We start from the raw sequence: 13,557 nt of genomic DNA on the forward strand, positions 1-13,557 counted from the left end.
ATATATAAAACTTCACTGTAAGCCATTCAGCCTACTGACTTTTAATACATATTATTCAGTACTATTTTATATATACATGAATTAAAAGCAGATTTGTGTATGACAACTATATTGTTATAGGCAGTAAAATCAATTCAGATTCTGTGACAAAGGAAAATGGCTATAGTATATGAGAATATAAGCTGGATACTAGCTAGGAAAATAAGTCCATGTTAACTTTGAAGGAAAACAAAAATTATACGTAAATAAATTACTAAATTTGATTTGCCATACTGTTTATTTGAGTTGAAAAATGATATAAAAATGTAAAGACCTTACATGCCTTACAAACACATCAGAAAGTGTTCTGGGGTTCTACGCTGTAAAATTGCTTGTAGATGCAAACACAAAGTAGCGGTTCTGTTTTTTTCTCCCTGAAAATGAAAATTATACTGTTTTTTTCCTGTTAAAGTAATTATGAAGAAAATTCAGAAACTGAAAACCCCAAACAAGAAGAGAAAATTACTCATTCTACAGACAGTAAAATTATATATCATTTCAGACCTTTTTATAATAGAATTTTTACAAAGTTATAATATAAATGCTTCTTTGTAACTGGTTTTTTTTTTCCTGCTTAATATCTCTTAAGCCAGTATATAGAGTTCTGTATAATATCTAATTAATGATTAACAATATCCTATTTTAGAATGTACTTTCTTTTACTTAACTAATCCCCTATTTAGGTTGTTTAGTTTTAGGTATTCTGCATAGAGCTATGATGGATGTTCTCATACATGCTTTGCATGCTTTTTTGCGTATTAGGATAAATTTCTGGAAGTGACATTGTGTGAAAGGTACATGCATTTTTTTTTTTTTTTTAATAGAGGCAGGATTTTATTCTGTCACCCAGGTTGGAGTACAGTGGTGAGATCATAGCTCATTACAGCCTCGAAGTCCTGGGCTCAAGTGATCCTCCTGCTTCAGCCTCCCAAATAGTTGGGATTACAGGCATGCATTACCACATCTGGCTAATTTTAAAGTTTTTTTGTTTTTGTTTTTGTTTTGTTTTGGTTTTTTGTAGAGATGGAGTCTCACTATATTGCACAGGCTGGTCTGGAACTGCTGGGCCCAAGTGATCCCCCTGTTATGGCCTCCCAAAGTGTTGGTATTATATGTATGAGCCACCAGACCCAGCCAATATATGCATTTTTTCTTTTTTTTTTTTCTTTTAATTTAGAGACAGTGGCTCACTCTGTCACCCAGGCTGGAGTGCGGTGGTGCAATCATAGCTCACTATAGCCTCCACCTCCTGGGCTCAAGTGATCCTCCTTCCTCAGCCTCCCAAGTAGCTGGGATCACAATTGTATGCCACCATGCCCAGCTAATTTTAGAAAATTTTTTGTAGCAATGGGGTCTTAATTCTGTTGTGCAGGCTGACCTCAAACTCCTGGCTTCAAGTGATTCTCTTGTCTCAGTCTCCCAAAGTGCTGAGATTACAAGCATGAATCACCATGCCCAGCCTAATACCTGCATTTTTAGTATTTTTATTTTATTTATTTATTTATTTATTTTGAGAAGGAGTCTTGCTGTGTAGCTCAGGCTAGAGTGCAGTGGTACGATCTTGGCTCACTGGGACCTCCATTTCCTGGGTTCAAGCAATTCTTCTGCCTCAGCCTCCCAAGTAGCTGGGACTACAGGCATGTGCCACCACACCTGGCTAATTGTTATATTTTTAGTAGAGATGGGATTTCGCTCTGTCGGCCAAACTGGTCTTGAACTCCTGACTTCAAGTGATTCACCTGCCTCTGCCTCCCAAAGTGCTGGATTAGAGGTGTGCATGTTTGATTCTAGTCACCACGCTGCCCACCAGAAAGGAATAACAAATTATAGTTACATACAAGATAGGGTTAACTTGTGTCCAGTTCTGTGCTATAATACACTGTTAATGAGACTCCTGGCAATATACAAAGCCACAGCAGTATTATGATGGAGTTTATGTATTAGAGTTTCACATATTAGAGGAGTTGGGTTGGGTTCAGCAGCGAGGGAAATGCTTATATTGGCAACTTGGATTGTGTTGTATTCATTTTCAAAAGCAGCACTCAGGCCACGTGTGGTGGTTCATGCCTGTGATCCCAGCACTTTGGGAGGCCGAAGCAAGTGGATCATGAGGTCAGGAAATCAAGACCATCCTGGGTAACATGGTGAAACCCTGTCTCTACTAAAAAAACCAAAAACAAAATAATTAGCCGGGCGTGGTGGCAGGCGACTGTAGTCCCAGCTACTTGGGAGGCTGAGGCAGGAGAATGGCATGAACCCGGGAGGCAGAGGTTGTAGTGAGCCGAGATCGCGCCATCGCACTCCAGCCTGGGTGACAGAGCAAGGCTCCATCTCAAAAAAAAAAAAAAAACAACGCAGCACTCTCCCACCAGCAGTTAACCTGTGATGCTATGAGTATGTGTTGATATTTTGCTGTTTTGAGGACTTGGGCATAGAGCATGATCCTTTTCTTATCTTAGATGAGTGACCGAGGAGGTGGTGTTCCTTTGAGGAAAATTGACAGACTCTTCAACTACATGTATTCAACTGCACCGAGACCTCGTGTTGAGACTTCCCGCGCAGTGCCCCTGGTATGTTATCAAGAAATAGTGAAGTGTATTTCTGTCAATTGCCTTCCACATGCTCTAGCTGCCAAATAAGTAAGTTAAGCCATCATGTAGGGTACTCCACCAGGAAGAAGGAAGCTCTTAGAAATGCACACTTTCCCCTACATTTAAACAACCTTCAGAACACTTTTTTTTTTTTCAACTGAAATGGGCACGAGACAGAGATCTGGAGTTCTTGTTACAACGTTTGATCATGATATAGCAGTGGTTTTCCTGTGTTAAACCATTTTTCAAAATGTGGTTAACCACATTATTTCTAATATGGGGAATAAATTACTGGTTTTAGCAGTATTTGGTCAACACTGAATTACTTTTTAGTGTTTACTTTTTTCTCAAGTATTTGTCATTAGAATGATCTCATATCCTAGACTGAAAAATAAGACTAAAATTCTAATCTGTTCAATCACCAACCTGAAGGCTTAAATTATAATTTCTTTGATGGTGTTTTTATTAATCTTAGTTCCACCTATTTTCAGGTTTAACAGGATCAACTTTTGAATTGATTCCATCCTTATGTTTATGTTCTAACTCCCCCACAGAAAGTATGTTGCCAAAATTTTGTCTGTAATTCTAGAGGAGCTCTATTCTTCTTGACTTGGAAACTTCTCTGACATTTCCAGTAGAATTATGCTGTAACATGATGGGATATAGTACAGGATAGATCTATTTTAGACCCCTTCCTAGGAAGTCACTAGGACTTTATTCTGATAGTTTTGTGTCCGGAATTGGTGGGTTCTTGGTCTCACTGACTTTAAGAGTGAAGCTGCAGACCCTTGTGGTGAGTGTTACGGTTGTTTCTTCAGATGTTCAGATGTGTCCGGAGTTTCTTCCTCCCGGTGGGTTCGTGGTCTCACTGGCTTTAGCAGTGAAGCCGCAGACCTTCGTGGTGGGTGTTACAGCTCATCATAAAGGCGGTGCGTCTGGAGTTGTTTGTTCTCCTGGTGGGTTCATGGTCTCCCTGGCTTCAGGAGTGAAGCTGCAGACCTGTGCGGTAAGTGTTACAGCTCAAAAAGGCAGTGCGGACCTGGAGAGTGAGCAGCAGCAAGATTTATTGTGAAGAGCAAAGAACAAAGCTTCCGCAGCGTGGAAGGGGACCCAAGTGGGTTGCTGTTACTGGCTTGGGTGGCCTGCTTTTATTCCCTTATTTGGCCCCACCCACATCCTGCCGATTGGTGCGTTTTACAGAGAGCTAATTGGTCCATTTTACAGAAAGCTGATTGATCTGTTTTACAGAGAGCTGATTGGTCCATTTTGACAGAGTGCTGATTGGTGCGTTTACAACCTTTAGCTAGATTCAGAGTGCTGATTGGTGCGTTAACAATCCTTTAGCTAGTCACAAAACTTCTCCAAGTCCCCACCTGATCCAGAAGCCCAGCCGACTTCACCTCTCAGTTTTACCAGATGCATACCACAAATTCTATGGCTACAGCTGTACTATAGTTGAAATGCTTGCTCTAGTAATGTCCTTCTCCAATTGAGATACATGGCTTCCAGGAGTTGGCATCCATATGTCAAGGGGCAGACAGACAATGTCAAATGATAAACATGAGCATCCTTTCATAAGTCTAGTTTTATGCTAAAAAGTAGAGGGAGAGACGGGAGCTGCTGTTTTTGTAGTAAACGAATATTGTAGAATTTTTGTAGAGAGTGGCATAGTGAGCTAGTCCAGACTCTGGGTCTAAACTCTTTGGTTCCATTTCTGATACTGCTGCATCTTAGATGTGCAGCCTTGGGAAAATTATTGACCTCTGAAGGCCACAGTTTCCCCGGTTAGAAAAATGGAGTTATTGTGGGAATTCAGTGAGTTGATATATGTAAAAATGCTTTTTATAGTGCCTGGCTCGTGGTAAATGCCATGTAAGTGTTATTTTAGGATATAAAATGTATGTGAATTTTTAAGAAAACAGGAGGCTTGACCTGAACAGGCTCCCCCGTACATCTGCATGCCCTTAACAAAGCTAAGACTGTTACTAATTTCTTGCAGAGCCTCCTTTCCGCTGACATCACTTTGTTGATGGACCCAGTTAGCAGGCAGTAGGGTAGCTGGCAAAAGGCCAGCAGATGCCCACAGGAGTGACTTTCTTGTCCACCTAGTTACTGAAGGCTTCTTCCCTGTGGATACCTTCTGGTGGGTTTTTGCATGGATAGGCTAGCTTTACACTGTAAGTCCAGAGAGGAACATCCACACATCTCTCTTCCAGACCTCCTTCTCATCCTTCACTCAGTTTTGATCTTTCCAAATCTTTAACAAGCCAGCCACTTTTTGCCACTGCCCATGCTGGAAGGGTTTACTTTCACCCCGTCTTTCAGGTCTGCCCTCCAACCCTGACAGGGATTGTAGTAGGAACACGGCAGCCTACTTTTGGATGGTGATAGCACATGGGGTAATTCCATCAGTGGACCCAGAAGCCCAGCCAGCTTCACCTCTCAATCCCCCCTCTAAAAGGACACTCCAAGTGCTGTTGGGAATTGGGCAATGACCGCTGTAGCTACTTCCTGCTGGACAGGGATGAAGAAGGGGCCCTGCAGTTGTAGTGGCCTCCAGAGGGGAACTCTTTAGGCCAGCAAAAGGGCCAGTGGGTCAGTCCAGGGGTCCTCGGTGGAAGTCGTTAGTTGAGCTCATTTGGGGTTCCATTTGTAAGACCATCTGTAGTTTGATGGCCTTGATTCTAGAGGAAACAAATTTGACAAGGAGGTTAAAAATACAGGGCCCGAAGGTGAGTAATAGCAAGATGGCTGTCACAGGACCTAGAAAGGGGAGAAGCCATGTTACCCAACGCCAGTGGTTGATACGAAAGTTTGAAAGGCGTTGTCTGATTTCAGAATACGTTTCCCGTAAACACCGGGTGACATCTCGTTCTATGCCTGACTGGTTAGTGTAAAAACAACACTCTTCCCCTAAGAAGATGCAGAGTTCTCCGTTCTCAGCAGTAAGGAGGTCTAGGCCTCGGCGGTTTTGGAGAGTCACTACTGCTAAAGAGTCTACTTGGGATTGTAGAGTAAGAATAGATTTTGTTATTTCTTGCAAACTGTCTGAGAAATCCTTTGAGTGTTTGTGGTAGTAGGATAGTGAAGTAGATAAACTGGATATTCCGGTTCCTGTAGCAGTGGCCATTTCTAATTCTGTAAGTAGGAGTATTAGTTGTATGGCCCTGTGCTGAGGGACTTGAGCTTTGAGGGGCACTGATACGGTCTGATTTCCATAAGATTAGAAGTTAGGATAATATATGTTACACTGTTAGCTTTTAGCAAACTTTACTTTTATTGAAAACCTTGTAAGTTTGGGATTTCAATTATTCTTTGCTATTAATAAGACCTCGTTCAGTCCATATTAACTTAAAATTGGTATAGGTGGCTCCTTCCTGATTCTGTAACTACCTTAAGCTCTCACATTTGAGCAGACCGAATATTAGGCAATTTTCCTAACTCTGCTTCTACAAGAGTTTCCTTATCATTTACTGAATACCCATTGTGTCTTTTTCCCTTAATCGCCTGGGAGGAAACATCTATCGTCCTGTCCTGAAGGGAGTTCCTCCTTTGTGTGGTTGGACCTTCAGATTTAGATCCCCTGTTAGGAAACCCGCTGGGTTAAGGATTTTTGATAGGAGAGCTATGGGTTGTCAGTGGCCTCAGTGCTTTCGGGCTATGCCCTTGTTTACGTGGGCAACAAGGTGGTATTGGAGTATTATAGGGTTACAGAGAAGACCTTCAATTACCAATTATAGGTTTTAAATTTACCCTGGCTTGTAAAGGAATAGGTATACTGTTTTTTTCTTTACTACTGTCTCTCTCTGACTTCTTTGTCTCTTTCTGACTCTCTGTCTCTTCCTCTCTCTTTGTCTCTCTCTCTCTCTTTGTGTCTTTCTCTCTGACTTCCTCTTTGTCTCTGTCTCTTCCTCTGTGTCTCTTTGACTTTCTCTTTCTTTCTCTCTGACTCCTTGTTTGTCTCTCTCTTCCTTTCTCTGTCTCTCTGACTTTCTGTCTGTTTCTCTCCTTTCTGCTGGTCTTTCCCTGCCTGTGCCAGCCACTTATGCTGCTCTTCTCCCCTCTCTTGGAGAAGTCCGCAGACCAAGAACCCACTGGAAGGAACCAATTCCGGACACAATACGATCAAGCAGGCAGCAAGGAAAAGCAATATGCTTTTTCCAGACCAACCACAAGTCATTTTATAGAAAGAATAAAGAGTTTTAAATGACCAGAGGGAAGTTAGCTGATACAGTACTCAAGTAAACCTCAGCTTAATCATTATTAATGCTTAAATGTTAATTATATTAAATATAATGCATCTCTCAGATGTAGGCTCTGAAAGCTCCAGGGTCCTCAGTGGCATCTATCTTAATTAGAAAAGTATTTCAGTGTGCGGCTCTCTGAATAGAATTTTGTTTTTCTCATCAAACAGGCTGGTTTTGGTTATGGATTGCCCATATCACGTCTTTATGCACAATACTTCCAAGGAGACCTGAAGCTGTATTCCCTAGAGGGTTACGGGACAGATGCAGTTATCTACATTAAGGTAATAGCTGTAGTCTTCTTGATTTAATATTTCTTTTGATGATGAGAATAGATGCCCATACTTAATTGTAATGAAATTTAACTCTACCACATGCTGTTTACATAGAAAAAAGATTATGGTTTTTTTGCCTGGGTTCTCACCAATTTTGATAGATGATCCCCTCAACTATGGGGAAAGAGATTTGTATCCTGGAGTGATCAGGACTCTGGCTATTAATAGGAAAAAAATTGGGTTAAAGTAGAGAATCATAAGTTATATATCATACAAGTTTAATTTTAACATAAAACACATGAACGAACATTGATATACCAAACTTTTGATGTACTACCAAGGCTTTTTCTTTGTATATGGGTCTGCAGATTGGAGTGTCACATTGTCTTTTTTGCAAAAGCTGTACTGACAGTGCATCATTTTAGTTTCTTTAAACAAACAAGTGCATACTCTTTTTGGACTTTTATACTGTCCTTTACAGATAGATACCTCCTGACTGATTTGACAGCAAGTTTTATGTGACCTTCCTTCAGGAGTCTTTCCAAAACATTCATCTTAGTTTTCAAAGAAACATTCCCTTTTTTATTCTTTGCTAATGTAATAGATTTTGTAATTATAATGACAGAACTGTACAAACAGATTTGGGAACAAGCACAAGTGACTCTTGGTAAGCATATAGCTTACCTGATGGACACAGAAGCACTTAGCTTGCTTGCCTGGAGTGTTCCATGCATTAAGGAGGGATCCATACATTTTTACATGGTTGGAAAAACACTAGGTACCATCGTTCCCCTTCTTTGGCTAACTGGTGACTGTTCATGCCTGATTTAGTGACTCTAGTTTCTTGTTCTGGCCACTAGATGGCATCTATTTTATAGGAAATGTTGAAGAATTTATATTGGAAAAATCTGAAGAGACGAAATTCTTTCCAGATGGTATTTTTTGTTTGTTTTTTTAACCATGTCAATTGTGAGGAAAAAGGGCAACATCAATGCAGTTTTTTTTTTTTTTTTTGGACGGAGTCTTTCTCCATCACCTAAGCTGGAGTGCAGTGGCATGATCCTGGCTTACTGCAACCTCCGCCTCCCGGGTTCAAGCTGTTCTGCCTCAGCCTCCCGAGTAGCTGGGACTACAGGCGCCTAATTTTTGTATTTTTGGTAAAGATGGGATTTCACCATGTTGGCCAGGCTGATCTTGAACTCCTGACCTCAGGTGATCACTTGCCTTGGCCTCCCAAAGTGTTGGGATTACAGGCGTGGACACCATGCCTGGCCCAATGCAGTATTTTTATGATGAAATACAACATTTTGATCTAGCCCAGGAGTGTCCAATCTTATGGCTTCCCTGGGCCATGGTGGAAGAACAACTGTTTTGGGCCACACATAAAACACACTAACGATAGCTGATGAGCTTAAAAAAAAATTGCAAAAAAAAATTTCATAATGTTTTAAGAAAGTTTACAAATGTGTTGAGCTTCATTCAAAGCCTTCTTGGGCTGCACGCGACCTGTGGGCCATGGATTGGACAAGCTTGATCTAGCCTATAGATCAAGAAATTCTGGAATATTTAGAGAGAATATGGAGGTGAAAGGTTTTTAGTTCTACCTTAGAGAAAATAGAAGACAAGAAGTCTTAGAGAATCATTAAAATTGTCAACATCAAAGACTTTAGTGCCTGGCGCGGTGGCTCACGTCTGTAATCCCAGCACTTTGGGAGGCCGAGGCGGGTGGATCATGAGGTCAGGAGGTCATCCTGGCTCACACTGTGAAACCGTCTCTACTAAAAATACAAAAAATTAGCCAGGCACGGTGGTGGGCGCCTGTAGTCCCAGCTACATGGGAGGCTGAGGCAGGAGACTGGCACGAACCCCGGGGGCGGAGCTTGCAGTGAGTGGAGATCGCACCACTGCACTCCAGCCTGGGCGACAGAGCGAGACTCCGTCTCAAAAAAAAAAGACTTTAGCATTATCAGAATGAGATTTTCTGGTTCAGGATGTTCTGCATTTTAGGAAATGTCTTTGGCCTGGGGTGGAAATACTACTGAAAAATCCTAACTTGAAGAAGATAACCAGAAACGTAGTTTACCTCGGGTTCCAGTGACTTTCAGGAAATACAATGGAGAATTAATGGTAATAATGTATTGAAAACATGAAATAATGCATGATGCAGAAATCTTGTGCACAGTGACTGAAATTGGAGGCTGGAGAAGACGCAGGTTCAAACCCAGGGCCAAGAAATGTTCACAAAAAAGCCGAGATGCCTTAGACATAGATTTATATTTATTAATAATGTTATAATATGAGTTTTGAAATTTTTATGTATTTATAGAGACAGTGTCTTGCTATGTTGCCAGGCCAGAGTGCAGTGGTACAATCACAGTTCACTACAGCCTTGAACCCCTGGGCTTCAAGTGATCCTCCTCTCTCAGTCTCCCAAGTAGTTAGGACTACACTCGTGTGCCACCATGTCTAGCTGATATTTTTATTTTTTGTAGAGACAGGATCTTGCTATGTTGCCCAGGCTGGTCTCCAACTCCTGGGCTCAAGCAATCTTCCTGTGTAAGCCTCCCAAAGCACTGGGATTATAGGCATAAGCCACTGTGCCTGGCTTGTGATGAGATTTTTAAAGCACAGTGACTATACTGAAAAAAAAACACTATTCTAGTAAATAATTAAAAGAGTTCATTAAATTTATATACATATATTAAGATACATATATCGATTTGTATGCTTTTACATTTAACCAACTTCTTCAGTTTGCCAACTCTGATCTGGGTCATGTTTTGTGTAAAATTTCAATCCAGCAGCTTCCAGGATGGCTGGAAACTACTGTAAGCAACAAAGTCAGTCAACCTGCACATCAGTCAGTGCCATAGATTTAATAAATAAGACATTTCAAATATACATACCATTTAAAAGTATATGTAGGTGGTATAAGGATTAATAAGATACTAATAGAATGTTATTTAATTTGTCATAACCTTTTTACCATTCTCTGTTTTCTCAAATAATGAATTCTAAAAAATGCCAGACTTAATAGGTCTTGGGTTTTTTTTTTTTTTTTCAGGCTTTGTCAACAGACTCAATAGAAAGACTCCCAGTGTATAACAAAGCTGCCTGGAAGCATTACAACACCAACCACGAGGCTGATGACTGGTGCGTCCCCAGCAGAGAACCCAAAGACATGACGACATTCCGCAGTGCCTAAACACACTTGGGACATCCAGAAAATCCAAATGTGGCTTTTGTATTAAATTTGGAAGGTATGGTGTTCAGAACTATATTATACCAAATACTTCATTTGTCGTTTTCACAAAACTATTTGAGTAGAATAAATGGAAACTGAATTCCATTTGTGCCCATTAAACCTCCTAAAGGATGAAATCACACCTATTTTACACTTATATTTCACAGCAATTGAACATATTTTTAAACAACTGTAGTTTTGGTCAACTTTTTGCTTTGTGGTAGACTTCAGAAGTGTGGAAATCTTTTGGTTTCTATAGGAAACTAGTTTTTTTTTTTTTAAGAAATACTTTGCTAGAAACATTTTCTAAATAATAGTGATTAGCTGGTTAGCCATCTTCCTGTTATTTGGAGGAGTTCTGCCATCTTTATTCGGTAGTAATATGGTCTTCATGTTTATCAGTGACTGACTACAAATAAAGCAGAAAACAGTTGCCCTATAATCACAGAACCAGCCACCATTCGGCATCTATGTGCATTGTCTTAGCTATGAGGTTAATTTATCATTTTTAAATTTTATTGTAAAGAAGTGTAATGACTATCTCTCTGTAGATCTATGCCAAAATCATGGGCCATCTGTTCTAAGTGTACTTGTGATTAATGCAAGGGGAAATCTTTATACTGAAAACAAACGAACTAGCAGCTACTAAAATAGAGAAGAAATTGAGGGCAAAGTAATATGTCTCCAAAACGGAACTGATTGCTTGTTGAGATTACCTAGAAAGCTTTTGGAAAAAAATAGTTTTTCTGCATCCTACTCCAGATATACTGAATCAGAATCCCTAGGACTAGAGCCTAGAAATCTCACTTTTAAAAATGCTTCCTAGGTGAGTCTGATGCCTACCCTAGGTTGGGAACCACTCTTTCAAAGTAAGTAGTGATGACACAGCATTTACTAAAGTAACAGATCTGTAGGTTTTGGTTTCCACCTATTTAAAGCCAGATTTATAGACTCGAGAAGGCAGAAACTGAATCCCACACCTGGTGCAATTAGAAGCATAATTAGAAGCAGAAGAACAAAATGCCAGGTAACCAAAGCATCAGAGCCATCGTTGCTCAAGTCTTTTTTCTTTCTCTTTTTTTTTTTTTTTTTTTTTGGACAGGGTCTCGCTCTTTTGCCCAGGATGGAGTGCAGTGGCATGATCAAGGCTCACTGCAGCCTCAATCTTCTGGGCTCAAGTAATCCTTCTACCTCAGCCTCCCATATAGCTGGAACTACAGTTGTGCATTACCATACCCAGCTAGTTTTTTTATTTCTTGTAGAGATGAGGTCTCAGTATGTTCCCAGGCTAGTGTTGAACTCCTGAGCTCAAGAAATCCTCCTGCCTGAGTCTGAAAGTGCTGGGATTACAGGCGTGAGCCACCACACATAGCCTATTGCACAAGTCTTGACAAACAACATATATTTTCTAAAACTATCCAGATTTCGTTATCAGGGAGAAGTTTGCTTAGGTTTATTAGAGCAGTCCTTTGCATTCGTATGGTAATTTGTACTTTACAAACACGTTGATATATTATAACTCTGTTGGTCTTTGAAACAAAGCGATGCAGTGTAGGTGGTGGTATCATTGTCTTTCTCACTCAGTGTGGCTCAGAGTTGGAGCAGACTCTGAGGTGTATCTGCAGATCCTGTCATCAGCTGGCAAGTCCAGGAGACTGTGTCATTTAGAGACTTGTTGTTAGTTACCCCTCAACATCTTTTAAGGTGGCAGGAAAATACATTGGACATAACATTTTAAAGTAAAAATTTTAAAGTTTAAAGAAGAGTTTTGCCACTTAAATGGGAGAGCTTTGTCTGGAAAATCCATTGAGTTGAAACACTTCATCCTTAGAAGGATTATGTAAGATAAACAATTGTGATAAATGTGTGGATCAGAGGCAGTTAGTGAATAGGCAGTTAGTCCAGTGCCCTCATTTAAGAGGCCAAGATCCTGATTCAGAGGAGGCATCCTTTGCCCCGAGTTTCTTAGCTAATGTGACCAAATGTCTCAGCTAACCCACTATTCCTTAATCATGGATTTTGTGAAAAACAATAGAACATGTTAATGAGTAATTTATATTAGTTTGATGTATTACAATTTTTTAGCTTTAAATTACACTTTTCTTATAATGATGAAATGTTTTAGAATCCTTTGAATCTAAGTATTTATTTCCTAAATGAAACATTTGTACAACATTTGATGTTTTTACTTATGAAATATTCTCCCTCAAGAAAATTAAAACTTTTTCTCTCTATTTAAAAGCTAAGAAATGTTTTAAAGGAAAAATGAAATTATTTTCCTTTAGCTTATTTTTAAGGTAAAACAGCTTTTTACTCTGTTATTGTGGTAATGGACAGAAAATTACATACAAAAATATTCTGGGAGAGCTTTCTCCTAGTTGGTTCTAAATCCTTGTGCTACCTGAAAGGTTTTTAGATTTTACAGGAGCTATTTTGTCCACCAGCATTAATGTAACACAGTGTAGTTATGAAAATATATTGAAGGACAAGAAGTGGACACGAAGTGATTTTTGTAACCTGAGCAGTTAATGAATGTGCCAACATTTTCTAGGAAGGGACAGCAAGAATATTCTGCTCTGTAGTTAAAATACTGGCTGGCTTTTGATGTCTTCATGCTTAATTGTGATCACTTTCTTGCACTGTGATGTTTTTACGTGAATATGTTGAAGTGGAAGTCTACCTTATTATTTTATAAAATGTTTTCTGTATGACAATAAACTGAAAACATGGATCAACCCTTATTTTGAAAATAAACTGAGTCAGTTTAGCCTTTTAAAAATATGATCATCTCTTTTAAATAGAATCCTCTTCCACCATCAAGGCTCAACATTTTGTAAGCATCCAAAAAATTGGTAGTTAGGGGGTTTGCACTAAATTTTGCAAAAGGGGAAGAACCCTGTATAAAACCATCAGATCTTGTGATAACTCACTCACTGTCGTGAAAACAGCACGGGGGAAACCACCCCCATCATCCAATCACCTCCCTCCCTTGACATGTAGGGATTATAGATCCATCCCTCAACATGTGGGGAATGCAATTTGAGATGAGATTTGGGTGGGGAAGCAGAGCCAAATCGTATCACTGCCTGAGCTCTGCCTTCTGTCAGATCAGCAGCGGCATTAGGTTCTCACAGGGTTGCAAACCCTATTGTGAACCGCACATG

General features: G+C 39.9%; 1 protein-coding gene across 3 annotated transcripts in view; it reads left to right on the plus strand.

The window, feature by feature from the left end:
* Positions 1-13,172, plus strand: part of PDK1 (pyruvate dehydrogenase kinase, isozyme 1) — a 41,438-nt gene extending 28,266 nt beyond the window's left edge. For all 3 annotated transcript variants that reach the window (XM_011945956.1, XM_011945958.1, XM_011945957.1), the window contains 3 exons: positions 2,499-2,609; positions 7,045-7,158; positions 10,214-13,172. In XM_011945956.1, coding sequence (XP_011801346.1) covers positions 2,499-2,609; positions 7,045-7,158; positions 10,214-10,354 — 366 coding nt within the window. In that variant the 3' untranslated portion in view covers positions 10,355-13,172. The remainder of the gene's footprint in view (positions 1-2,498; positions 2,610-7,044; positions 7,159-10,213) is intronic.
* The last annotated feature ends 385 nt before the right edge of the window (positions 13,173-13,557 follow it).

Source organism: Colobus angolensis, unplaced genomic scaffold, assembly GCF_000951035.1.
Source record: "Colobus angolensis palliatus isolate OR3802 unplaced genomic scaffold, Cang.pa_1.0 Scaffold247, whole genome shotgun sequence".
Taxonomy (NCBI): domain Eukaryota; kingdom Metazoa; phylum Chordata; class Mammalia; order Primates; family Cercopithecidae; genus Colobus; species Colobus angolensis.